At 44.7% G+C, this 26,178-nt stretch overlaps 1 protein-coding gene across 1 annotated transcript; it reads left to right on the top strand.

Moving 5' to 3' along the window:
* Positions 1-211: 211 nt before the first annotated feature.
* PCP4L1 (Purkinje cell protein 4 like 1) lies at positions 212-26,136 on the top strand. Its single transcript, XM_007976398.3, has 3 exons — positions 212-447; positions 23,394-23,448; positions 24,063-26,136. The coding sequence occupies exons 1-3, from the start codon at positions 439-441 to the stop codon at positions 24,203-24,205; spliced, it is 207 nt and encodes a 68-aa protein (XP_007974589.1). The 5' UTR covers positions 212-438; the 3' UTR covers positions 24,206-26,136.
* Positions 26,137-26,178: the final 42 nt, after the last annotated feature.

The following is a 26,178-nucleotide window of genomic DNA, read 5'->3' as shown; positions in this document are numbered from 1 at the left end:
TAGTTCATTTTCCGTCCGCACATCCCCAATGGTCTCCCCCTCCTTCCCGCTCTCTGTCTTACCCTAGTTTGGAAATGCAGCAGACCTCTAAACCTGCCAGCATTGGATGCAAGAGGCTGTCATGCTACGGTAGGAGGAGCTTCTATTGGTCGGGCTGGAGGCGGGTACCGAGCTGAGTATAAAAGATGGGGCCTGAGGCGGCGCGCCGACTGGCTTTGACAGGACGGGTCGAAGAGGGTCGCCTGGCCGGAGCCGGGCGACGGAGAATCCCGGGTGCCAGCACCAGAGCAGCGGCTCTCTGCACTAACTCGCCTCTCCTGCTGAGCCGTAACCCCTGTCGCAGAGCCCGGCAACTCTCAGCTGTCGCCCGCGGAGCCCCGAGGGACCCTCGCCTCACCTGTGCGTGCCGCGCCTGGAGCGCCCTGTCCAGCTGCGGAGATGAGCGAGGTGAGCGGCGCGCCCCCGGGGGTCTGGGCAGAGCTGCGGCGGGGAGGGGGCTGAGGCTCGGGATGCCAGGGAGGCGAGGGAGAGTGAGGCAGACCGTGGCCGCGAAGAACCCTCCAGGGGCGCCCCACTGCCCTCCTAGGAAAGCTCCTACCTCGGGGCGCTGGGAAACGATTGGAATACGGGGTACTTTCAGTCTCCCTACTGTGAACGGTGCTTTTGGGGGTAACTGGAATCGGCTGTAGAGTCGGGAAGTGGGGATGCTGAGCTCTCGTCATCCCCTTGGGATACTGCCCCCTGCATCTGTCTGGCTCCCCTTACCCCCTCACTTCGCTTCTGTCCTCTCTCTCCTGGGGATGTAAGGCACTCACATTCCTTACGTAGCATCTAACAAGAACTCCATCCCTGGCCCCTGGGGAGGGCCACTATGCCCCTTTTAGAAAGGTGGCTCCTGCCCTCCACTCATTCAGTCAGGAACGTTGGAGGGATCTTTTCGGGTATTTAGAAGCCCCTGCCAGCTCCTGGGGAAATTTCCCCTTCAAGAATAGACCTCCCTCTGCAGTGCTTGTTACGAACTAGGTCTTCTAGCAGGCTCTGTGGTGTTCATCGTGGCCAGACCCAGTCCATTAACTGATTTACTGTTTTCAAAGAACACTGTTCCTGGGGTGGGGGAGTAGGGGGTCAAAGCAGAGACTTTGGAAAGACGTCTCCTATTGTCTACTTGTAGGCACAGTCTCATCTCCAGAAACAAGGATCAGCCTTCCCAAGTGAAGTCAGTCTGGTTACTGGCATCACAAGCTTGCCCTCTGCAACCTCTTTCCTAGTACCCACGTCGTTGTGTTAAATCTAATTCCTCTGCTATATGTCAGATATGTATGTAGGTCTGCTACTTACCTGTGATGTAGCCTTAGGCAAAGTACAAAACCTTTGTTTCATTTTTTATCTGTAAAATGGGGATAATATTGGTTGTTGTAATAATTAAATGAGATAATAAATGCCAAATACTTCAAACAGGACCTGGCACTCAATCTATATTAGCTAGTATCTTACTGTTTTTTTCCTCCTCCATTAGAATATTACAGAAATTTAACAGAAGAATTCCCAAAGACATTAGATTACTGAAGGAATAGGACCCTGGAGCCTAGGTTCCAGTTTAGATAGTAAAAATGAAGATCTCTACTGACTCCTACCAAAAGTTGTCACCCAGGGAGCTAATTAGTGCCAACTGCTGTGTTGTCTTGGTTGCCATCTTCACTAATTTTATCCTGGAAAATTCAGCTAGTCTGGGGGCTGCAGATGAACCAAAGTGATTTCCAGTCCCTCAGCTGGTTGTGACTCTGATGATGGCAGTCTTTCAGAAAGAAAAGAAAAAAACTCATCAACCTCCTCTTTCAGCTCTAATGTGGGAAGAGAGGTTTTCTTTGCCCTCTTTTCACTGAGGTCTAGGGTTCATACCACTCCTCCCACCCCGAGCATTTCTAAATCTGAAAGCCGTAATCCAAGCCATCCCCTGGGAGTTTGTGATCTGAAGGCTATGCCAACGTGAGGAATTGTGGTTAGCTTGTTTTTTCTGGGGAAAGTGCACAGCCCCTTTGTAGGACACACTACAGGGGCTGGCATTTAGGGTAGTATTTGGTGGAATGAGAAGCCTGTTTTGTGGCAAAGGAAACAATTTGGTGTTTGAGAGGAAAGTCAAGTCTGCGCCCGCCTGACTCAGCAGCTGCATTTGGTTAGCCTTCATCAGGGTCTCAGTAGAATGATGAGAGAAGGATCCACGGATGGAGACTGTCAGTGTACCCAAGTATGCCCAGCCTCCTAGGCTATCAGTGTGAACTGGTTTTAACTAGCAATTTAGTCACAGAAGCTGTCTCCTAATACGGAGCTGAGCCTGGTCTCCGGGATGAGTACTTATAAAATCCAAGAGCAGCTGTCTCTGAATCAGGTCACAAAGGGGTCTCTGCTTCTCTAGGGGCTGCGACCCAGCCTGTTTTCTTCCTCTTGTAAAAGCTGTGGTAAAAGGTGGAAGTGTTGCCCAGAGCTCTTAGGGAGACTCCAATCTGCTTCATTTCCCTCAGCCCAGCCCCATGGGGCTCCTCTTTCAGGCAGAAGAGCCCGGCCCAGGAAAGCCCTGTGTACCTTGAATCTTACGTAAGTTTCACCTCCCCCAACTGCTTATTTTCTTGCTTCAGAGAAAATGCATAAAATGAGGCAATTTGGGATGTCTTTAAGAGACTCCTAATTCAACTGAAGAACAAAACCAGGGAGGAGTCTTCAGACCTAGAACAACCAACAATGCAGGGGTTCTGGTGGGGCTGCTGGGGAGGATCTCTGACTCTGCCTTGCCTTTGTGGCTCTTTACTGTCACTCATTACTGCAGTAGAGCATTTCCCTGTGAGTGTGTGTGCGCGCATTCATGCACGAAAGAGCTGCAGGGACTCATCTCCAATTTGTCTGCATTCACAGCTGCAGGCAGGACTTGATTGCTGTGGATCACATTCTATCTCCTGTGGTTTAATAACTTTTCCCTAGTTTCAGTGACGGTGGGAATGGGAGATGTGTTCAGTCCCTGAGGGCTCTTTCCTGTAATCCTTTTTCATACAGTGTAGCTGGCTGCTTAAAGCAGAATTGCAGGTTCTTTTGTAATCCTGTTGCATTTCTCATCTGCGAGGAGCCTAGCTGGGGGAATCCCTTGGTTCAGCAGTCATTCTGCTGAAACGGGAGTCATGGACCACTAGTGACAGTCTTCATGGTGTCTGTCCTGTGTTTTGGCTGGCAGGGACTGGGGCAGGGACAGATCAACTAGAAATCTCATTTAGGGGACAGCTTAAACCTGATGCTCCTTCATTATCCTGCTTGGTGTCTTCTTACCTAATGAGAATGGGATATCACACTTTGCAGATCCACACTCTCTTTCCTGTGCATATGTATCTGCATCTGCCACCTTAACAAGGGAAGTTCAGTCAGAATGATACTATTCTGTTGTCTCCTGTGAACCAGTTGTTAGGGAACCTGGTGTGGACTTGGAGGAGATCCAAGTTTATCTCTCTCATTGGTATGTTACTTTTATTATGGTTATATTGGATATACAAAATAGAAAATCTAGTCACTTACTGCTATTGAAATGCCTTCTACCAGCTGGGCGTGGTGGCTCACACCTGTAATCCCAGCACTTTGGGAGGCTGAGGTGGGTGGATCACGAGGTCAGGAGATGGAGACCATCCTGGCTAACAAGGTGAAACCCCATCTCTACTAAAAAAACACAAAAAATTAGCCGGACGTGGTGGCGGGCGCCTGTAGTCCCAGCTACTTGGGAGGCTGAGGCAGGAGAATGGAGTGAACCTGGGAGGCAGAGCTTGCAGTGAGCGGAGATCGCGCCACTGCACTCCAGCCTGGGTGACAGAGTGAGACTCCTTCTCAAAAAAAAAAAAAAAAAAAAAAAGAAATGCCTTCTACCTCTGGAAACATCTGCTTTGGAGTGAGGAAAATGAGAACTTGCTCATCCCTTTCTTAGTCTCCCATTTACGTTGCTGGTTTTAGCTGCTTAGGCAGGAGCCTCTAGCTGATAGAAGTGGATGACTATCATCCTGTAACCTGGAAGTATGGATGATTCCTTCTCTCAACTACAGCTGTGATTTCTTAGCTCTTAGAATGTCATCTTTATAGGGTCAGGCAGCTGTAAGTAATATGGCTGAAGTCCAAATACACAAACTTGGTGCATCTTTCACCTCTGCCTATGGAGGCTCCTAACTGATGGAAGTGGTGGGGATAGGGTTGCAGGCAGAGAGGATGAAGAAAGATGAATAATTGTCTCTTCAAGGTGGTGGTTCTATGAATGCCTCCCTCTATTTTCTTTTTACTTTTCTATGTTTCTAAATTGTCTTTCACGAGTCTATTTTATCATAGAGAAAAATAAACTTAGTTCTGCAAAAAGTTCTTCAAAATAGAAAAATATATCTTTCACCAAGAAAACCTCAAATAAAATGTCAAAACATTTTAGTGATGCGATTTTAGATTTGTTAAGGAACACTGAAGATCATCTGGTCCAATATTCTCATTTTACAGGTGAGAAAACTGGGGCCCAAAACTTATCTAAGTTTACACTGTACTAGAACCAAGACTAGGGCACAGTACTTCTGACTTCTCATTCCAAAAGAATATTCCATAGGACTCCTTTAACATTTTACTTCAGTAAATGCAGAATTTTTTTTTTTTTTTTTTTCGAGTTGGAGTCTTGCACTGTTGCCAGGGCTGGCTGGAGTGCAATGGTGCGATCTTGGCTCATTGCAACCTCTGCCTCTGGGGTTCACGCGTTTCTCCTGCCTCAGCCTCCCAAGTAGCTGGGATTACAGGCACTCGCCACCACATCTGGATAATTTTTTGTATTTTTAGTAGAGATGGGGTTTCACTATGTTGGCCAGACTGGTCTCGAACTCCTGATCTCAGGTGATCTGCCCACCTCAGCCTCCCAAAGTGCTGGGATTGCAGGGGTGAGCCACCGCACCTGGCCACAAAATTATTTAATTAGCATGCAATCTCTTAATATATTTCAAGTACTTTTTTTTTTTTTTAAAGACAGTATCTCTTCACCCACCTAGGCTGGAGTACAGTGGCACGATCATGGCTTACTGCAGCTTCAAGCTCCTGGGCTTAAGCAATCTTCCCACCTCAGCATCCCTTGTAGCTGGGACCACAGGTACATGTCACCATGCCTAGTTAATTTTTTTTGTATTTTTTGTAGAGACAGGTTTCACCACATTGCCCATGCTGGTCTCAAACTCCTGAGCTCAAGCAATTCACCCATCTCAGCCTCCCAAAATGCTGAAATTACAGACATGAGCTACCATGCTTGGCCTCAATACTTTCTTTCCTTTTTTTTTTTTTTTTAAGATGGAATCTCACTCTGTCACCCAGGTTGGAGTGCAGTGGCACCATTTTGGCTCACTGCAATCTCCACCTCCTGGCTTCAAGCGATTCTCCTGCCTCAGCTCCCGAGTAGCTGGGATTACAGGCATGTACCACCAGGCCCGGGTAATTTTTGTATTTTTTTTAGTAGAGACAAAGTTTCACTATGTTGACCAGACTGGTCTCAAACTCCTGGCCTCAAGTGATCCACCTGTCTCGGCCTCCCAAAGTGCTGGGATTACAGACATGAGCCACCATGCCTAGCCTCAAGTACTTTCTATAAGAAATATAGGCTGGGCGCAGTGGCTCACGCCTATAATCCCAGCACTTTGGGAGGCTGAGGCGGGTGGATAATGAGGTCAGGAGTTGGAGACCAGCCTGGCCAACATGGTGAAACCCCGTCTCTACTAAAACTATAAAAATTAGCCAGGTGTGGTGGCAGCTGCCTGTAATCCCAGCTACTTGGGAGGCTGAACCAGGAGAATTGCTTGAACCTGGGAGGCAGAAGTTGCAGTGAGCCGAGATAGCATCACTGCACTCCAGCCTGTCACATAGCAAGACTCCATCTAAAAAAAAAGAAATATAAGCAATGTGGCTGAGTGTGGTGGTTCACACCTGTAATCCCAACACTTTGGGAGGCTGAGACAGGAGGACTGTTTGAGTTCAGGAGTTTGAGACCAGCCTGGGCAACATGGCAAAACCCTGCCTCTACTAGAAATTAAAGAATTAGCTGGGCATGGTGGCGCATGCCTGTGATCCCAGTTACGTGAGAGGCTGAAGTGGGAGGATCTCTTGAGCCTGGGAGGTCGAGGCTGCAGTGAGCCGTGATGGCACTACTACCCTCCAGCCTGGGCGATAGAGTGAGACCCTGTCTCTCACACACACAAAAAAGAAATATAAGCAGTGTGATCTAATAATGCTGAGCAAGAGGAGAGAGACAAGAGACCAACATTAGATAATATTTTATCAACAGGGTTCATTCTGGTAGAATACTAGTCAGGGCAGGTACTATCCATCCTTATGCAGGATGCCTAGTCACCTTAAAAGTGGGTGCAGAAAATGGGGTGGAGTAGGTAAGCTGATAGGAGTGAAGGAAGTAGGGAGCCTGATGGCCCTCTTTTCATGAGTTCTTAATTTCGATGTTCATCATTGATTCCCATAATTGCAGGAAACCAGGTGTCTAAGTAAAATTGGTGCACCCGATGACCAAACAGCCTCTGGATATTCAGTTCTCTTTCGTTTGGCCGTTTGACTTCCAAGTTGGGAGTTCAAAGGCTTTGGAAAGAGAATGGTAAGGCCAGATGTGATGGCTCATACCTATTATCCCAGCACTTTGGAAGGCTGAGGTGGGAGGATTGCTTCAGCCCAGGAGTTTGAGACTAGCCCGGACAACATAGCAAGACCCTGTCTTTACAAAAAGTGAAAAATTAGCTAGATATGGTAGTGTGCATCTGTAGTCCCAGCTACTTGGGAGGCTGAGGTGGGAGGATTGCCTGAGTCCAGGAGGTCAAGGCTGCAGTTAGCCATGATCGTGCCACTGCACTCCAGTTTAGGCAACAGAGCACGGCCCTGTCTCCGGGGCGGGGGGGGGGGGAAAAGAAGGGCAAGAAGATGGGGAAAGAAGAATGAGAAGAATGCATTAGGCTGGCAAGGTAAGTGATGAAATCTTACTGGGATTCAAGCATCCTGAGTGCATGATTTTCTAAATCCATACTCCAGACCTGCTGCTGAAAATGGCTTGACTCGGCTGGAATTATTTTAGTTACAAAAGTAAGCTAAATGAGAGCAGATCCAAAACCACATTTCTTTTTTTTTTTTTTTTTTAATTTGAGACAGAGTTTTGCTCTTGTTGCCCAGGCTGGAGTGCAGTGGCATGATCCCAGCTCACTGCAACCTCACCTCCCAGGTTCAAGCGATTTTCCTGTCTCAGCCTCCCAAGTAGTTGGGATTACAGGCGCCTGACACCACGTCTGGCTAATTTTTTTTGTATTTTTAGTAGAGACGGGGTTTTATCATGTTGGCCAGGCTGGTCTCAAACTCCTGACCTCAGGTGATCCACCTGCCTTGGCCTCCCAAAGTGCTGGGATTACAGGTGTCAGCCACCGCGCCCGGCCTCAAAACCACTTTTCTAAAAGATCTGCATCCCAGAAAGGTGCCCATAAACAAGTACCTAGAAATCTAGACCTTGTCACAGTGTCCTCACTGAAGCCTGATTTCTATTTTCCTCTAGGCTTATTCCTGAAGGCATGCCCAGTACCCCACCCAGGGAAAAAGGGTGCCATTTACCATTCTGTTGTCTTTGGTGCTGCCTCCCTCCCACACAAAGCCCTCCAGCTGAGTGTTTGCTTTGTAGGCTGCAGGGGGATTAATACGTTTATTTTGGGACATTAACCATGGGTGGGATGCACATTGAAGATTATAGTAATAAATGATGCTTTGGCACTACTCTCTCTCCCCCATTCCCTAAACCCCAGTGTGGGGTGAAGGCACAGCTTTAAGCTGTGTGCAGAGCACCACAAATAACCACTCATTAAACTGTGGCAGCCCATGCTAGGGGGAACAGGCTGGGGCTGTTGACTCACTGCATATCATAAGCTGGCATGGCCAAGGAATTCTGCATCTGACTCCAGTTGGGGGTACTTCTATTCCAGGAAACGGGTGGGGTGGCTAAGAGGCGAGGATCAGACAACGGGGCTTGGGAGCTAGGGCTGTTTAGGTTCTAATTCTGTCTTAGGATGCATCTGAGATATAGGGTATTGGGGAAATAGTCTATATATTAAGAGAGGAATGTGTGTATGTAGAAACTGTAGTAAGGATTCCTAGTTCTTTTTCTGTTATCTTGAGGGTGACCTTGAGCAAGTCTTTCTGAAGCTGTTTAAGGACTGCAGCTGGTTGCTGCACTGAAAGAATTGAAACAGTTCCAACAGTGCTGCAAAAACAGCAGTCTAGGGTCTTCCAGGGGCACTAGAGGATCCCAGAAGCCTCTATAAGGTTTTTTAGCAGTTACCTTCATTTAACATTGGAGGAGAATATGTCAGAAGGGATAAAAGGGTCCCAGGGCTGGAGTGGGAAGGTGCAAAGCCTCTTTGTCACCACTTGGAAGCAGATCCACTAACTCCTGTCCCCCTTCACTTCCTGCATCTCTAGCAGGGAGCTTAGGAAGCCTAGGATTTATGTCAATACAAAGGCAAGGAAAGGGATTTTTAAAGGCTAGTATTTAGGATTTTTAGGATTCAGTCCCTTTTTAGGTTTTCTGCCTTGGACTGTAGGACAGGATTCTGAGTTCCTGTGCATATTCATCTAAACTAAGTAATTCTGGCAGTAAGTACCAAAATGTGTTTATAATGTGTTTTTTTTACACAGCATCCAAACTATGTCATGCAAATACAGGTATAAGTAGTCTAGGTATGATGAGGTGATCCTTGCTCCTGTTTGTTGCTGCTGTTAACAGCCCATGATCTCTCTTTAAAGAGCCCAGTGGGCGGAGGAATATGGGGAAATCTGAGTAGTATCCTTTCCAGGGTTCTAACTCACTGCTTGGAGCAGAAGGGGCGACACTATCTTCCCTTTTCTGGTGACAATGGTTGCTGTGGCAACCCTGTTAAAGATGAAAGCCACAAAGGAAGGAGGAAACACAGCCCAAGAAGGGAGCAGGGAAGATTGGGCCTAGAGTGATAGGGTATCTGCTCCCCAGTAGTGGTAGCAGGAAAACAGCACCAAAGTTGCTACCATTTTGACTGTCTAGGTGCTTGCTACCACAGTACTATGTTTTGTTTTTGTTTTTGTTTTGTTTTTGTTTTTTTAGACAGAGTCTGGCTCTGTCACCCAGGCTGGAGTGGAGTGCAGTGGCGCGATGTTGGCTCACCATGACCTCTGCCTCCCAGGTTCAAGCAATTCTCCCACCTCAGTCTCCTGAGTAACTGGGATTACAGGTGACCGCCACCATGCCTGGCTAATTTTTGTATTTTTAGTAGACACAGGGTTTCACCATGTTGGCCAGGCTGGTCTCAAACTCCTGACCTTAGGTCATCCCCCTGCCTTGGCCTCCCAAAGTGCTGGAAGTACAGGCGTGAGCTACCGCACCCGGCCAACAGTACTATTTGGTGAGGCAGGGAATAGACTTACACAATCATCTTCATGACACAAAAGTGGACGAAAGGACTCAATCAAGGAGATATAGTTTGTTTACTCCTGAGTGCTAATCTCCTTCTCCTTGTGGTGTATAACTTAAAAAAAGAGATGTCTCAGGGTTCCCAGAGGTTTAGAGCCATTCTCAGCACTTCTGGGGGCAGACATTGGGAAGACAGGGAGACTGTGATTTCTAGGGCTTGTTTAGAGGAAAAAAAAAAAAAAAAAAAGAGCATTTATGAAACTCCTACAGTAGCAGAATAAGCCTCCAGGGCCCTTCGAGCAATCCCAGGTATTGTCTTCCTCTTTCAGTTCCACTTCGAGAAGAACTACTCTGTGGCAACTCCACTCTCTGACACTGGTATTTTAACCCTGCAGTAAATACCTCAGCATCTTGACCTAAACCTATTCTTATATTCAACCCCAGGGTATATTACTTTGGAATAATAACTATTTATTGCAATATGTGCTAGGTATTTTACATACATTTTCTCTGGTTCCTTTTACCTTTTTTTTTTTCTTTTGGAGATGGAGTCTCACTCTTGTTGCCAGGAGTGCAATGGCATGATCTCAGCTCACTGCAACCTCTACCTCCTGGGTTCAAGCGATTCTCCTGCATCAGCCTCCCAAATAGCTGGGATTACAGGCATGCACCAACATGCCTGGCTAATTTTGTATTTTTAGTATAGACAGGGTTTCACCATGTTGGTCAGGCTGGTCTGAAACTCCTAGCCTCAAATAAGCCACCCGCCTTGGGCTCCCAAAGTGCTGGGATTTCAGGTGTGAGCCACTGTGCCCTGCCCTTTTACGTTTCAAGATAGATATTACCTCTCTCCTGCAGATGAGAGATCTGAGCACAGCAAAGCTAAGCAATTTACCCAATGTCACACAGCTAGGAATGACAGAGCTGAGATTTGAACAGATAGTCAATGCAGATCCAGGGTATGAATCCAGATCTGTCTGACTAGTGTGCCACATTGCTGCTCCCAGGAATTTGAAGCCTAACAGAATTTTATTTTATTTTTTTCGTTTATCCTCATCCTCTATGTGATGATAAGGCCTAAGTAAATTTTAATTCACATAAATATCCATTAAGTACCTACTATTACAAGACACAGGTTGTAGTTATTGTAGGCTAGACACAAACAAATGGAAAACATGGACTGTGCTTCAAAGGAAATAAAATCTAGCAGGGTGCTGAGGGTAGGGAAGGGGAGGTAAGACATATTACCTGTACTACAGGTACAGGTAATATGAAATATACTTCATGAGAAGGTCTTTCCTTCATTCTCAGCTCCTTTTCAGGCACATATGTTAAAGTGAAGGAAAGCAGTAACCTGGCTCTGAATCCCTTTTCTATAACCTCTGAACTGGCTACAGAATGGAGGCCCTCAACTGTCTGAAAGCAAATTTGATTTCAGAAACTTAGATGATGTTGCAAATAAAACAGAGAGCCCCCCTCATTTATTTAAAAAATACTTAGTGTAAATCATGTGTAAAGGATCAAAAACGATCAATAGGAATTAATGACACAAAAAGGAGGCCGGCATAAGAGAACCATATGCCAAGGTCCTGAGGTGGGAAGGAACATAGTATGTTCCAAAGATGAGGTCACTGAGGTAATCAGAGGCTGAGTAATGTAGAGCCTTTTAGGCCATATTAAGGATTTGGGACTGAGTGTGGTGGCTTACACCTGTAATCCCAGCACTTTGGGAGGCTGAGGCAGGAGTACTGCCTGAGCCCAGGAGTTTGAGACCAGCCTGGGCAACATGGCAAAAACCCATCTCTACAAAAAATACAAATATTAGCCGGGTGTAGTGGTGTGTGCCTGTGGTCCCAGCTACTCAGGAAGCTGAGGTGCGAGGATTGCTTGAGCCCAGGAGGCCAAGGCTGCAGTGAGCTGAGATTGTACCATTGCATTCCAGCCTGGGCAAGAGTAAGACCCTGTCTCAAAAAAATAGTAATAAAGGACTGGGCACGGTGGCTCACACCTGTAACCCTAGCATTTTGGGAGGCCGAGGCGGGCAGATCACCTGAGGTCAGAAGTTCAAGACCAGCCTGGCCAACATAGTGAAACCCCATCTAAAAATACAAAAATTAACTGGGCATGGTGGCACGTCCTGTAATCCCGGCTACTCGGGAGGCTGAGGCAGGAGAATTGCTTGAACTCAGGAGGCAGAGGCTGCAGTAAGCTGAGATCATGCCACTGCACTCCAGCCTGGGCAACAGAGAGAGACTCTGTCTCAAAAAATAAATAATAATAAAATAAAAATTAAAAAGAACTTCATCTTTTATCCTAAGAGCATCCGTAACCACTTGGGTTGTTACAGTTGCTCATGTCAGAGCCAACTGTGTTAGGGTGTGCAATGGTCTGAATGTTTGTGTACCCCCAAAATCCATATATTGAAATTCTAACCCCCAAGGTGATGATACTAGGTGAGGCCTTTGGGAGGTGATTAGGTCATGAGGACAGAGCCCTCATAAATGGGATTAGTACCCTTATAAAAGAGACCCCAGGCTCAAAAAAAAAAAAAAAAAAAAAGAGACCTCAGTCTAGGTGCAGTGGTTCATGCCTGTAATTCCAGCACATTGGGAGGCTGAGGCAGGCAGATCACAAGGTCAAGAGATTGAGACCATCCTGGCCAACATGATGAAACCCCGTATCTACTAAAAATACAAAAAAATTAGCTGGGCATGGTGGCATGTGCCTGTAGTCCCTGCTACTTGGGCAGCTGAGGCAGGAGAATTGCTTGAACCCAGGAGGTGGAGGTCTCAGTGAGCTGAGATCACGCCACTGCACTCCAGTGACACAGCGAGACTCTGTCTCAAAAAAAAAAAAAGAAGAGAGACCCCAAAGAGGTCCCTCTCCTCTTCTACCATGTGAGGATATAGCAAAAGACGGCCATCTACAGATGGAAAGTGGGCCTCACCAGTCATTGAATTCAGGTTGTTTCCAGTTTTTGGCAATTACAAGTAGAGTTGCTATAAATATTAATTTACAAATGTATGTGTGAACATAAGTTTTAATTTCTCTTGGATAAATAGGAATAGGATTGGTGGGTGGTATGGTAAATGTATGCTTAAGAAATTGCCAAAGTAGCTATACCATCTTGCATTCCCACCAACAATGTATGAGAGTTCCAGTTGCTCTATATCTTTGCCTCTACATGGTATCGCCACTAAACAGAAAATTTTTAATAGATATGTGGTGATATCTCATTGTGGTTTTAATTTCCATTTCCCACTTGATGATGATGTTATATATCTTTTCATGTGCTTGTCATTCATGTATCTTCTTTGGTGAAATGTCTGTTCAAATATTATACCCATTTTTAAAAACTGTGTTTTTAATTATAGAGATTTAGAAGTTCTTTCAAACCTTGTTCTGGATGCAAGCCTTTTATCAGATATTTGATTTGCAAACATTTTCTTCTAGTCCGTAGTTTGTTTCTTTTATTTTCCCCCACCCCCTGAGACAGAGTCTTGTTTTGTCTCCAGGCTGGAGTGTAGTGGCACAATCTTGGCTCATTGCAACCTCCGCCTCCAGGGTTCAGGCAATTCTCCTGCCTCAGCTTCCTGAGTAGCTGAGACTACAGGCACATGCCACCGCGCCCAGCTAATTTTTGTATTTTTAGTAGAGACTGGGTTTCACCTTGTTGACCTGGCTGGTCTCCAATGCCTGACCTTGTGATCAGCCTGCCTCAGTTTCCCAAAGTGCTGGGATGACAAGCGTGAGCCACTGTGCCTGATCTTCTTTTTCCTTTTTTCTTTTTTGAGAGAAGCTCTCACTCTGTCACCCAGGCTGGAGTGCAGTGGCGTGATCATAGCTCACTGCAGCCTTGATCTCTGGGTTCTAGTGATTGGTCCTCCTACCTTAGCCTCCTGGGTAGCTGGGACTACAGGTACATGCCACCACACTTGGCTAAATTTTTTTTTTATTTTTAGCAGAGACAAAGTCTATGTTGCTCAGGCTGGTCTCGAACTTTTGGCCTTAAGTGACCCACCCTCCTCAGCTTCCCAAAATGATGGGGTTACAGGCATGAGCCACCGTGCCCTGCCTAATTGTACATATTCATAGGGTTACATAGTGAGTGATGTTTTGATACATATAACGTGTAGTGATCAGATCAGAGTAATCCCTAACTTTTTTTTTTTTTTAAGCAAATTTCTTCTAGATCCTGATTTCTTTTTTTCTTTTTTAAAGCATTTCCCTAAACTTTTAACATTGGTATTCCTGGGCTGGGCACAGTGGCTCATGCCTGTAATCCCAGCACTTTGGGAAGCCAAGGTGGGTGGATCACGAGGTCAGGAGTTCAAGACCAGCCTGGCCAACATGGTGAAACCCTGTCTCTACTAAAAATACAAAAATTAGCCAGGTGTGGTGGTGGGCGCCTGTAATCCCAGCTACTCGGGCGGCTGAGGCAGGAGAATTGCTTGAACCCTGGAGGTGGAGGTTGCAGTGAGCCAAGATCGCACCATTGTACTCCAGCCTGAGCAACAAAAGCGAAACTCCGTCTCAAAAAAAAAACACAAAAGTTATTCCTCAATATTGACAATTCCTATTGTCCTAGACCTGCTTCTTTCCTCTTTAATGGTAGTTGGAAAAGAAATTCAGGTTGAGGGAGGCTTTTATTTTATTTATTTATTTTTTTAACTGACATTCTAAGTCATATATTTATTTGCTTCTTAAAGAGAGAGGGAAGCTTTATATATAAGAGAGTAAAGGGAACTGATTGTCAAGATTCCTGAGGAGGAGAAGGGTGATGGGATCTAGAGCTCAGATGGAAGGACAAGACATCATCTGACAAATGGTCTGAGAAGAGGCAGATAGGCAAATGTGTGGTGTTTCTCTTTCCTGGAAGTGGGAGGAAATGAAAAGGGTAGGTACTTCTGGGGAAAGTATTAGGGAAAGGGAGAATGTTACTGTGTCATGTTCCTCTCTGCAATCTCAAAGCCTAAAGAAAAAAAGACCCTTAAGCCAACAAGACTCTCCTTCTTTTCCTTCTTCCCCATGGGAAGGGAGAATCTGCAACTTTGAGCTGCAGAGGAAACAAAAGAGTACTCATGGGGAATTGGCAGCATCATCAAGATGATGGAATGGAACATTGGTACACATCAGGCTCAGAAGCAAGGAGAAAAAGAAATATAGGAAAGTAGGTAAGGAAAGCAACTGAAACCTTCTAGGGAAAATAAATTAAGGAAAAGAATGAGTTGATGGGCCTCACAGTTGCTAATTAGTGTTTGGTATCTATTGAGAAATGAGAAACATTTAATCCTGGCTGGGGAGGGTGCAGATGCCTCGCACCTGTAATTCCAGCACTTTAGGAGGCCAAGGCTGGAGTATTGCTTGAGTGAGAACCTGTCTCAAACAAAAAAAACAAAACCCCAGAAATCCCATTCAGTCCTGTGTGGGCAGTGAGGCTGAACTGAACCAAGCTCCAAGCTCACTAGAAACTTGGAATAACAGGCTTGAATGACAGTGAGGGAGGCATTTGAAATAGAAGCCAGTAGAATGATCCTTCACATGGAATTCTCAGACTCTGAAGGGCTGGGTTCTGGCTCTGCGAGTAAAGAACACGTATGTAAACTGTGGCTGTCCTCTGGGAGTCAGTCTCGTGTGTCAGGAGGCCGACTGAGCAAACATTAAGATGAAAACCAGAATCAGAGTGATTAGATCAATTAACAGAGCAGAAATGTGAGTGACAGGCATGGTCTGGGATCAGGCTGTCAAATATTAATAACATGTAAAATTGCCCCATAATGGCAGGCACGACTGGACCCTGTTCCCCAAGTTCCCTTTGGAGTATATGTGAAGATAGCATTGTATATGCATGCACATACATGCTCATACTTTTGATTGGAGATTGAGAGATAGCATAGGATAATGATCAAGAGCATGGATTCTAGAGCCAGACTGCCTGGGTTCAAATCCTAGCTTTGTGGCTTGTTTGTTCTATGGCTTTGGGCAAGATAACCTCTCGACTTCAGTTTCCTTCTCTGTGAAATAGAAATAATAATTATACCTATTTTATAGGGCTGTTATAATCATTCAATGTGTTAATGTTTATAAAGTGCTTAGAAAAGTAGCTGGCACATAGTGTATTATATATGATTGTTCATAAAGTAAAGTGAAGAGACATTCTGAAATCCTTGATTTCTTCCAGTTCCCCCAGTTGGGTCCTATAAGGAGAAGGAAGGATTTGCTAAATCATTTCATTGTTGTTATTTCTGGTTGGAAAAGCTCAGTATCGAAAGGAGTAGAAGGCTAGGCACTCCAGCCTGGGTGACAAGAGCAAAACTCCATCTCAAAAAAAAAAAAAAAAAAAAAAAAAAGGAGTAGAAGAGCCCCTGAGAAGTTTGTGATCCATACCTGGCTAGAATGAGGAGCTGAGAAATGCTGACCTGTTACAACTCTTGCAGTTCAGCCTCACTCCTCTGGAGGTATGAGTTTTTGTGAGAAACACTAGAGTACATGGTCTCTGGTTCACCCAGAGTGGACCTCCATGCCTCCTTTGTTTATGTGAAATATGGTTAGTCTGATGGCTTGCAGATGCATATACCAGAGAACCTTAATTCATCTAAAATTGCTGCATTTCTGGAAGATAAACAGGAGGGTTGAGGCAGAGATCAGGGTCTAATAAAGGACGGAGCACCACATAGAGGGTGGGAGCAGACAACTTGTGATCTAACTTCCCCCACCCCTAACCTCAGCAAATCATAAACAACTAGATCCAGAAGAGTGTCTAGAGTGGCTATTTTGAGAACTGGCTAGAGAGAAAGAGAGAAGAGGGTCAGGAGGTAAAAGCTCCTGCAGTCCTTTCAGTGGAAGGTAAAAGGAAAATTTCAAGGGGCATTGTGAGTAATAGGAGTTTTCTTCTCCTTACAGCATCCTTTTCTGGTTTCCCAAGGGGAGACCCCCACTTTTAGACTATTATCTCTCATAAATGTAACCTAAATGGAGCTAGAAACCCCGGGGGTGGGGGGACCAGATGTCAGCTGAGCCACTGCTCCATTCCAGAGCCAGAGATATCAGGACAGACTTGGGAGGGAAGCAGCTGGCAGGGCAGAGGGAAGGTGGCAGCCTGTGTGGTTTGGTCCTGACACACATTCCTGCTTATTCTCAAGGTCTGCTGATATGAGAAGGAATGTAGAGGAAACAGCCACCTAAGGGAAGATATTTAGAATCAGTCCAGATTTTCCTTCAAAGAGGAGGGGTTGGGGTGAGAGAAAAGATTTGATAGATTAAGGGAATAGGCTTAGAGTCAGACAGAGGGATAATGGCTAAATCATGGATCAGAGTCCGAGATTTACTGGGAAAAGAGAGCATAGGATTTGAAGTCAGAGATCATGAGACTATAGAACTTGCTTCTTAACCTATGACCCTCTTGTCTGGACAGTTGCTGTTATCCTATTAACTGCATACTCCATCTAGGTCATACTTTTTTTTTTTTAGACAGAGTCTTGCTCTGTCACCCAGGCTGGAGTGCAGTGGTGTGATCTCAACTCATTGCAACCTCCACCTTCCTGGTTCAAGCAATTCTCCTGCCCCAGCCTCCCCGGTAGATGGGATTACATTTGCCTGCCATCACACCCAGCTAATTTTGCGTTTTTAGTAGAGATGGGGTTTCGCCATGTTGGCCATACTGGTCTCGAACTCCTGACCTCAAAGGATCTGCCTGCTTTGGCCTCCCAAAGTGCTGGGATTACAGGCGTGAGCCATTGCGCCCGGCCAGGTCATACTTTTACAGTGTGGACAAACCTCTTGTGATGACAATATTCCTGTGGAAGGTGTCACCTCAGTAACTATTGGGACATTTTATCGATTATGTGCAAAATTAAGAATAGAAAAACATTTGACCACAGGGGTATTATGGGGAGAGAAAGAGTAACAACTGGGCCAGTCTCCTAAGTCTCAGAACAGTCCTTCCTGTCATGGAATCTTTCTTTTGGTCAAAGGGGAACAAGTAGGAATTCCATAGGGTTTCAGGAACACCTTTATGTATGTTCTTCCAGATTTTAAAATGAAAATGTATATGGGCCTGGCACGGTGGCTTGTGCGTGTAAACCCAGCTCTTTGAGAGATTGAGACAGGAGGATTGCTTGAGTTCAGGAGTTTGAAACCAGCCTGGGAAGCATAGCAAGACCCAGTCTCTACAAAAAAATACAAAAATTACCCAGCTGTAATGGTGTGCCTGTAGTCCCAGCTACCTGCAAGGCTGAGGTGGGAGGATCGCTGGAGCCTGGGAGATCAAGGCTGCAGTAAGACATGATTGTACCGCTGCACTCCAGCCTGGGTGACAAAGCAAGACTAATCTCTTAAAAAAAAAGGAAAATCTGTGTGTATATATATTTTATATATATATACACACATATGTATCTTACACAAAATTTGGACCATAACCGAGTTTGAAAAACTTGCCCATGTCAAATACAATATCGCATTAGCATTTTAAATAACTTTTTTTCTAAATTATTATTTTCTTTCCCCGTAATGTTTTATTGGAACCATTTACCAGAATTGAAAGAATAGTTCAAGCCAGGTGCAGTGGCATTGAACCTATTATCTCAGCTATTTAGGAGGCTGAGGAGGAAGAATTGCTTGAGTCCACCAATTTGAGATCAGCCTGGGCAGCATAGTGAGACCCCATCTTGAACAAACAAATAATTAGAGCTAATAAATGATTTCAGCAAAGTTGTTAGATATAAGATCAATATATAAAAATCAATGGTGTCTCTAAACACTATCAATGAAAACTCCAAAAAGGAAATTAAAGCAATTCCTTAAGGAAAGAAAAAATAGTTCAATACATATCCATATGTCTTCCACTTAGATTCAGTAATTGTTAACATATTAGCATAATTGTGTCAGCATGTGACAATATTTGGTCTTATGGAGACAGTACAGCCTGTTGGCTAGGAGTATGGAGTCGGTCTACCTGTGCTCCAAAGCCAGGTTCACTGTTTTCTATTGTGTGATTTGACTTGGGCAAGTTCCTCAACATCTTTCTAAGCCTGTTTTCCTCAACTATAACATAGGGTGCCATCTTAGAGATTTCAGAGGATTAAATGGGATAATGTTTGATATATAATAAACAATAAATATTATTTGGGTTTTTATCTCCTCTAAAATCACTTAGCCTGGAAGATAGGAACAGTATCTTGATTGGGTTCACCTTAAATTCATGGCCATTAACCCCCAGTGTGCCCTTTGTGCTATCTGGTAATCCTGCTACATCTTCAGGGTCTAGTTGTGTTGCCTAGGCTGGTCTTAGACCCCTGGGCTTAAGTGATCCTCCTGCCTCATCCTATATCTCACCAGCTCACTCACTCTCCTTCTTAGATAATCCTTTCACTCATTCCCCTCTTCCCTCAAACATTTAATACTTCCTGTGCCTTCTTCACTCTCAGCTGACAACTGTCTTTGGTGTTTCATTAAGACAATGGAAACAATCAGAAGAAAACTTTTATACATTTCTACATCTGCCACCTTTCCTGTTTCTATGCCTGCATTCCTATATTGTAGATAAACTGTCTGTATTCCTATCAAAGGGCAACCCCTCCACTTATGCACCAGATCTATTTTCTCTTGCCTATTTAAGACATCACTCTGGTAATTATCCCCTCTCCTGTATCATCGGGTTTTTTTCTTCCTTACTAAATCATTTCCATCAGCATTTAAAATCCCCCATCTTACCAAGCCTTCTCATAACCCAACATTCATCTCCAACTAACTTCCAAGTCCTCTGCCACCCTTTAAAGAAAGGATCTTTGATAGAGCTCTCTGTACTGAAAAATATACAGGCAGATCCAATTGATTTTACCATGAAACTTGTCTCAAGTCCTAATACTTCCTATTATCTCCATCACTACCACCCCCCGGGCCCCATCATCTTGCTTGTACCACTGTGAGACCCTCTTAATTGTTTTCCCTGGTTTCTCTCTTGCCCCTCTATTTTCTTTCTTTCTTTCTCTTTATTTCTCTCTTTCTCTCTGTTTCTCTGTTTCTCTCTTTCTTTTTTTTTTTGTTTTGAGACGGAGTCTCACTCTGTCGCACAGGCTGGAGTGCAGTGGCTCGGTCTCAGCTCACTGCAGGCTCCGCATCCTGGGTTCACACCATTCTCCTGCCTCAGCCTCCCAAGTAGCTGGGAATACAGGCACCCGCCACCATACCCGGCTAATTTTTTGTATTTTTAGTAGAGACGGGGTTTCACCATGTTAACCAGGATGGTCTTGATCTCCTGACTTCATGATCCACCCGCCTTGGCGTCCCAAAGTGCTGGGATTACAGGCGTGAGCCACCGCGCCGGCCTATTTTTCTTTTTATAGAGATGGGGTCTCGCTATGTTGCCTGGACTGGTCATGAACTCCTGGGCTCAAGTGATCCTCCCATCTCAACCTCCCAAAGTGCTGGGATTATAGGCACGAGCCACCACACCCAGCCAGTAGTCTTTTTTTCTACCCATCTGTCAGAATAATCCTTTAAAAACATGACAGACCATGTTTTCCTCTGCCCCCAAACCTATAATGTCTTTTCATCAGCTCAGAAAAAAATCTAAATTCTTTGTCTTGTTCCAAAGACACATATTCTGGCCATCTACCTAACCTCATTTCTTATATTTTCTCCCTTACATAGCTCCAGCCATGATGATCTCTCTTTCTCTTTACTCTTCCCCTTCCCATTCCCTCACCCTTGTTGCTTAGGCTGGAGTGTGGTGGTGCAATCTCACCTCACCACAACCTCCACCTTCCAGGCTCGAGTGATCCTTCCATCTCAGCCTCCTGAGTAGCTGGGACCACAAGTGCATGCCACCAAGCTTGGTTAATTTCTATAGTTTTTATAGAGATTGTGTTTCACCATGTTGCCCAGGCTGGTTTCGAACTCCTGGACTCAAGCAATCCACCCATCTTGTCCTCCCAAAGTGCTGAGATTACAGGCATGAGCCACTGCATCTGGCCCGTGATGACTTTTTTACTCTTTCTTGAACATAACAGGCACAAACTTGCTTCAGGGACCTTCTACTTGATCTTTCATCTACCCAGAGGATCCTTTCCCACACATTCACATAGCTTGTTCTTACATTGTCATTAAAGCCTCTACTCAAATGTCAGTCTTCAGAGAGACTTCCCTAGACTACTCTGCTTTATTTTCTTTCATGGCATTTGTCACTAACTGATGTATTTGTTGAATAAGTGCAGGGACTTTCTTTTCCTCACTGCTGTATGCCCAACGCCTATAACAATACTTGCCATGTGATTAGGCACTGACGTATTTGTTGAATGAATCTTTTGCTTCTTTTATACCTCTTTAGTTTATAGAACAGTGTTGAACACAAGTAAGTGCTTGATAAGTATTTATTGAAGTGAGATGGAAACACCATAATCTACAGAACATAAATTGGATTCTATCAGTTTCTTAAAGCAAAACCCTTACCTCTGGCAGTCATTCAACAAAGGTTTGCATCTGTAAAATGGGGAATGATAATAAATACTCCACTAAGCTGTTTCAAGAATTAGATGAGAAAACATTTATGAAAGCACCTAGTTTTTGTATTTTGTTAAATATAAAGTACTTAAAATTGTGAAGTGAATAAACAGACTCCAAAGGTACCAAGTGCAAGAGTGACTCTGTCTCCAGATGAACTATACCTTGAGACTGATGAATGTCCAGATGAAGTAGCCTTATTAATATAATTTTGAGGAAGGGGAATTACTATTTTTTTAGGTGAGGGTCTTGCTTTGTCTTGCCAGGCTGGCCTTGAACTCCTGGGCTCAAGGGATCCTCCCAAATAGCTGAGACTACAGGTTTATGTCATTGTACCTGGCCTTACTATTACGTTTAACTCTCCATCTGAGCAGGGAACCTGGAAAAAAGCATACATATCAGCTGATTATTCTCACTTCAAATTCATGACCTCCTGCCTTATGAGGGGCCTGAATGTCTCTAGCAATCCTATCACTGTTCCTTAGTCCATTTACTCTCCTACTTGCCTAGGTGAGTATTTCTCCCTTCCTTTCTTTAATACCTCTTCCCTCCTCCTCTTGGATGATGACCTTGTTACATATTTTACTTCAAAAAAATAGAAGAAATTAGGTCTCCCTCCAAATGTTCCCTCTGCTTTCGCCTGGGCCTGTAAACTCTGCCTTCCCTCCAGTTCCTGTGGGTATCCTAGTCTAGCTCTTATTCAAGGCCAGCCCTCTATTGATGCACTAGATCTCACCCCCTTTCCTATTCCAGTAATGATCCTCTTTCTTTCCTACAGTTTTTCCTTGTCTACTGGATCGTTTCCATAAGAACACAAGCATTCTGTAATTTCTGTCATTTTAAATAAAATCTTCTTGTGACCTCATATCTGCCAGAAGTTATACCCCTGTCCCCATTTTTGGAATTCCTTCTATATTTGCTGCTGCAATTCCTCTCTTCCTTTTCCCTTTTGAGCCCATTACAATCATTCCCTCCCCTTTCTCCCCTCCTTCATGGAAAATTCTCTTATCAGTGTCACCAGTGATCTCCCCATAGCAAAACTCAAATGGTCAATCCAGTTCTCATCGTACTTGACTTACCTGCAGAATTAGACACAGTCATTCTCTACTCCCTGAAATATTTTCTTCACATGGCTTCCACATTACTGTAATCCTCTTGGCTTTTCTCCTACCTGGCCTCTTCTCCATCCTGTTGATTTTTCTTAATTTCTACAATTCTAATCACTGGGATACCTCAGGATTTTATCCTCTTCTGTATCTGAACTCACTTTCTTGGCGATCCCATTCAGTCTCACAGCTTTAAATGCTATCCATATATCAATAGCTCCCTAATTTATATCTGTAGTCCAGGTCCTTCTCTTTAACTCATCTTGAATATTCAACTGGTAATAAAAGCATCTTCTCTTGGATGATTAATAGCTATCTCAAATTTGGTAAAAAATAAGCTCCTTATCCTCCCCCTAAAACCTTCTCTCCCTGTTTCCTACATCTCAGGAAATGGCAGCTGTATTTTTTTCAGATCATCAGGCCAAAAAAATTTGGAATTGTCCTTGACCCATCTCTTTCTCACAATGCTGTTTTTCAAATCAACAAATCATATTGGTCATAGCTGGAAAATATACCCGGAATCCAACCATTTACCATCTTCATCGCCACCATGCTGAATCAAGCTACCATCGTCTCTTGCTTGGTTTTCTGCAATAACCTCTTAACAGATTTTTCTGCCTCCTTTCTCATTTACCTTTTATGCAAATCAGAGGTCTCTGGTGACTTCTCATCTCACTTGTAGTAACAGTCAAACTCCTTAAAAAGACTTCTAAAGCCCTACATAATCTGCTTCCACCCCCAGTTAACTCTGTTCTCATCTCCATTAATCTTTCCTCTTGCCTCTCTCCACTCCAACTACACTGGTCTGCTATTCCTCAAACAGGCTAGTCACACTTCCAACCCAGAGCCCTTGAAAACTCCTGCCAGATATCTATGAGCCTTACTTCCTCATCTCCTTCAGCTCTTTGGTCAAATGCAACTTTTCGGAGAGGCTTTTCCTGACTACTCTATCTAAAACTGTATTCCTCCATTTCTACCCCAGTACTTACTACCTCCTTTCCCTGCCTTTTCTCCATAGCACTTATCATCACAGTAGTCATTTTATGTGCTTTATTTATTTGTCTCTATATACACTGGAATGTAAGCTCCATGAGGGCAGAATTTCTTTGTCTGTTTTGTCCTCTACACTTTCTAGCATCAATAAATCTTTGATGAATGAATTTGGTAACTTTTCCTCTGGTCTCTGATCTCAAGACTCGCTTCCTCAAAAGACTAAGGAAACGCACCTGGTGATAGGAGGGCTTAAGAGTATATAAGAGGTCTGAGGTGATGGTGCCTTCAGATTACTTCCATGAATATCTAATATTCTGATATTCTAATATTTTTTCCAGCTTAATACCAAAACGTCGCCAGCAACCAACCAGGCAGCTGGCCCAGAGGAAAAAGGTGAGTGGGGTTGGGCTAGGCAGTTTGTAGAGGAGGTGACTACAGAGACATGAAGACAAGTAGAGTGAGTCTGGAATTTCCTAAAGTCAGACATGAAAGGAATAAGAATGTGGATAAGTGAAACAAAGGACTAGGTTAGAACTATAGTACTATATCTACAGGCTTCCTTCTATTTTTCGTAGGAAGTAAACCTATCAGTATTTACTCCTTGATTTTAGAAACTGGGTCTGGAGTGTTGGGGGAGAGAGGTACAAGATAAGAAGAAACTCATCAAAAGTCCCAGCATTATCCCCATCAGAAATTGAGGGAAAGCTGAGGAAAGTGAGTGTGCATTGGAACTTGAACTGTAGGATTTATGAATAAGTGATGAAAGAAGACATTTGTTGTTTGGTCCAAGAGTAGCAGAGCTCCCCTAAGTAACTATAGCTAATTACCAGCCTTAGTACCTTGACTCAGACTTCTAGGTGAATTATCAGGCATTCATAAGCCTAGCAAAAATTGGGGGACCCCAGAGTCTGGCACAAGGTGGACCTTACCCACTGTATTGGGGGCCTGGAGAAAGGGTCTGGAGCAGGTCAGATTAACTCATTAATGAGTCTCCCAACTATCTGCAGGAAAAGCTGGCAATGTCAAGAAGGCGGAGGAGGAGGAGGAGATTGACATTGATCTGACAGCACCAGAAACAGAGAAGGCTGCCCTTGCTATTCAGGGCAAGTTCCGGCGATTTCAGAAAAGGAAAAAGGATCCCAGCTCCTGAATGGCCAAACTTGCCCTTCACCTTCACCCTGGTCCCTTCTCTCCCCTTCTCCACACCCGTGTATCTTTATCCCTTGTCCCTCTAGCCTTTCCTTGAGGCAAGTTCAACTCTTATATATTCTTGTATCTGGCCCCCTCAAGCCATCACAGAATAGAGGCACAAGAGAGATGGAGAAGATGAAGACTTCAATCAGCAGTCACTTGTCTAAGGGTGGAACAATTTCTTCTTGGGATAAGGTTCTTTGATCAGTAGCTATGCCTGCCCTGTAGGGTTGAACAAGAGGCTTCGAGGCTGAGAGGTCTCCCCAAAGAACAATGTGGGAAGGAGGGGAAGGCCTTCAGAGTAGGGTGCCTGAGGGTGGGACATATGCACTGTTCTGCTAGTTACAGCATTCACACTTTAGGTAACTTTTTTTTTTCCCCTTCAGATCCTTCTGCACCAACTCCAACTTCCCCTCCCGGGATCTAAGCCACAGTGGGGACTGGAGCCTCCCTTTCCCTCTAGCAGACCTAAATCAATCAGTTTATCACAATAGTGCATGCTGAGTAGATTAGTTCCAAGGAAGGGAGACTGGAATGGTGGTGTCAAGGAAAAGGCTCCCTCATCATCTAGTCTAGGACCATAACGGGCAGAAACAGAAGAGGTTCCAGGGTCACAGGCAGGGGAATGAGAAGTACGGTACATATAGGGAGGAAAGAAAAGTGAAGAAGGGGGAAATCTCTGAAGCCACACGTTACTGCTGGGAAAAGGGTACTAGATGAAGGATTGTTGGGGCTTTGCTAACCTGCTCACCTCTTACCCCCCAAGTCTAGCCATCCCCAGAGGCCATACAAACCAAGTGACTCCTGTAGTTCCCATTTGCCCCGCTATGGAGTCAGGGGAAAAGTGGAATAGCCACTCCATGTGATTTTAGCATGTTTAATAATTTTAACAATAAACCACCCCACAAATGGGGTCATTTAACCTCTACTAATGTTTTTTCTTGGGAGGAACGTGATTATAAGCCTGAGCTGGCCTCAGAGAGTGGGGTGGAGGAGCAACTGTGTTGATTGCCTGGTGGCACAAGAAACTAACACTGCCTGAGCAATTTTCAGACTGAAGCCAACCCTCCCTTTCCCCACCCCTACCAACCTTGCCTTCACCTTGATTTGCCACCCACGTTGTCTCTGTGCTGCTGTCACCGCCCCCAGGGTGCACCTGCAAGAGTGCTCATTTTCCCTTTCTCCTTCCAGCTGAGAGCGTGCTGGGTACACATTCCTCTGAAACAAACCCCTCTGAAAACAAACCTTGCTCCGGATTCCCAAATGACCTATCCTAGATTTCCTTCTTGCTTTGTCTTCCTCCCACATTCTCCCCTCCCCTCCCGCTTGTTTATCAAATGGAAGGGAAGGAAAAGACTCTGGTCACTAGAGAGCACCACTGTTACACTAAAATTTTAATCCACTAATTACATAAAATTATGGCTTTCAAGTAGCTTAAATTGCTGAGAAATTACCTCTATATGCTAAAACCAGAAGTCAAACGTTTAAAGATTGAGCAAAGAATAATCTGGTTTTTTGTTTGTTTGATGGTTTTTGAGATGGAGTTTTGCTCTTGTTGCCCAGGCTGGAGTTCTATGGTGTGGTCTGGGCTCACCGCAACCTCTGCCTCCCAGGTTCATGCAATTCTCCTGCCTCAACCTCCTGAGTAGCTGGGATTACAGGCATGCACCACCATGCCTGGCTAGTTTTCTATTTTTAGTAGAGATGGGGTTTCTCCATGTTGGTCAGGCTGGTCTCGAACTCCCCACCTCAGGTGATCCGCCTGCCTCTGCCTCCCAAAGTGGTGGGGTTACAGGCGTGAGCCACCACGCCTGGCCTTTTTTCCTTTTCAATTGTTTTTGTTGTGGTAAAGTGCACATAAAATTTTTCATCTTAACCATTTTTTTTTTTTTTTTTTTTTTTTTTTTAGACGGAGTCTTGCTCTGTCACCCG

The sequence above is a fragment of the Chlorocebus sabaeus genome, chromosome 20 (genome assembly GCF_047675955.1).
Source record: "Chlorocebus sabaeus isolate Y175 chromosome 20, mChlSab1.0.hap1, whole genome shotgun sequence".
Classification (NCBI taxonomy): Eukaryota; Metazoa; Chordata; class Mammalia; order Primates; family Cercopithecidae; genus Chlorocebus; species Chlorocebus sabaeus.
The sequence above is the reverse complement of the archived record's forward strand: the minus strand, read 5'-3'. Positions and strand labels throughout refer to the sequence as shown.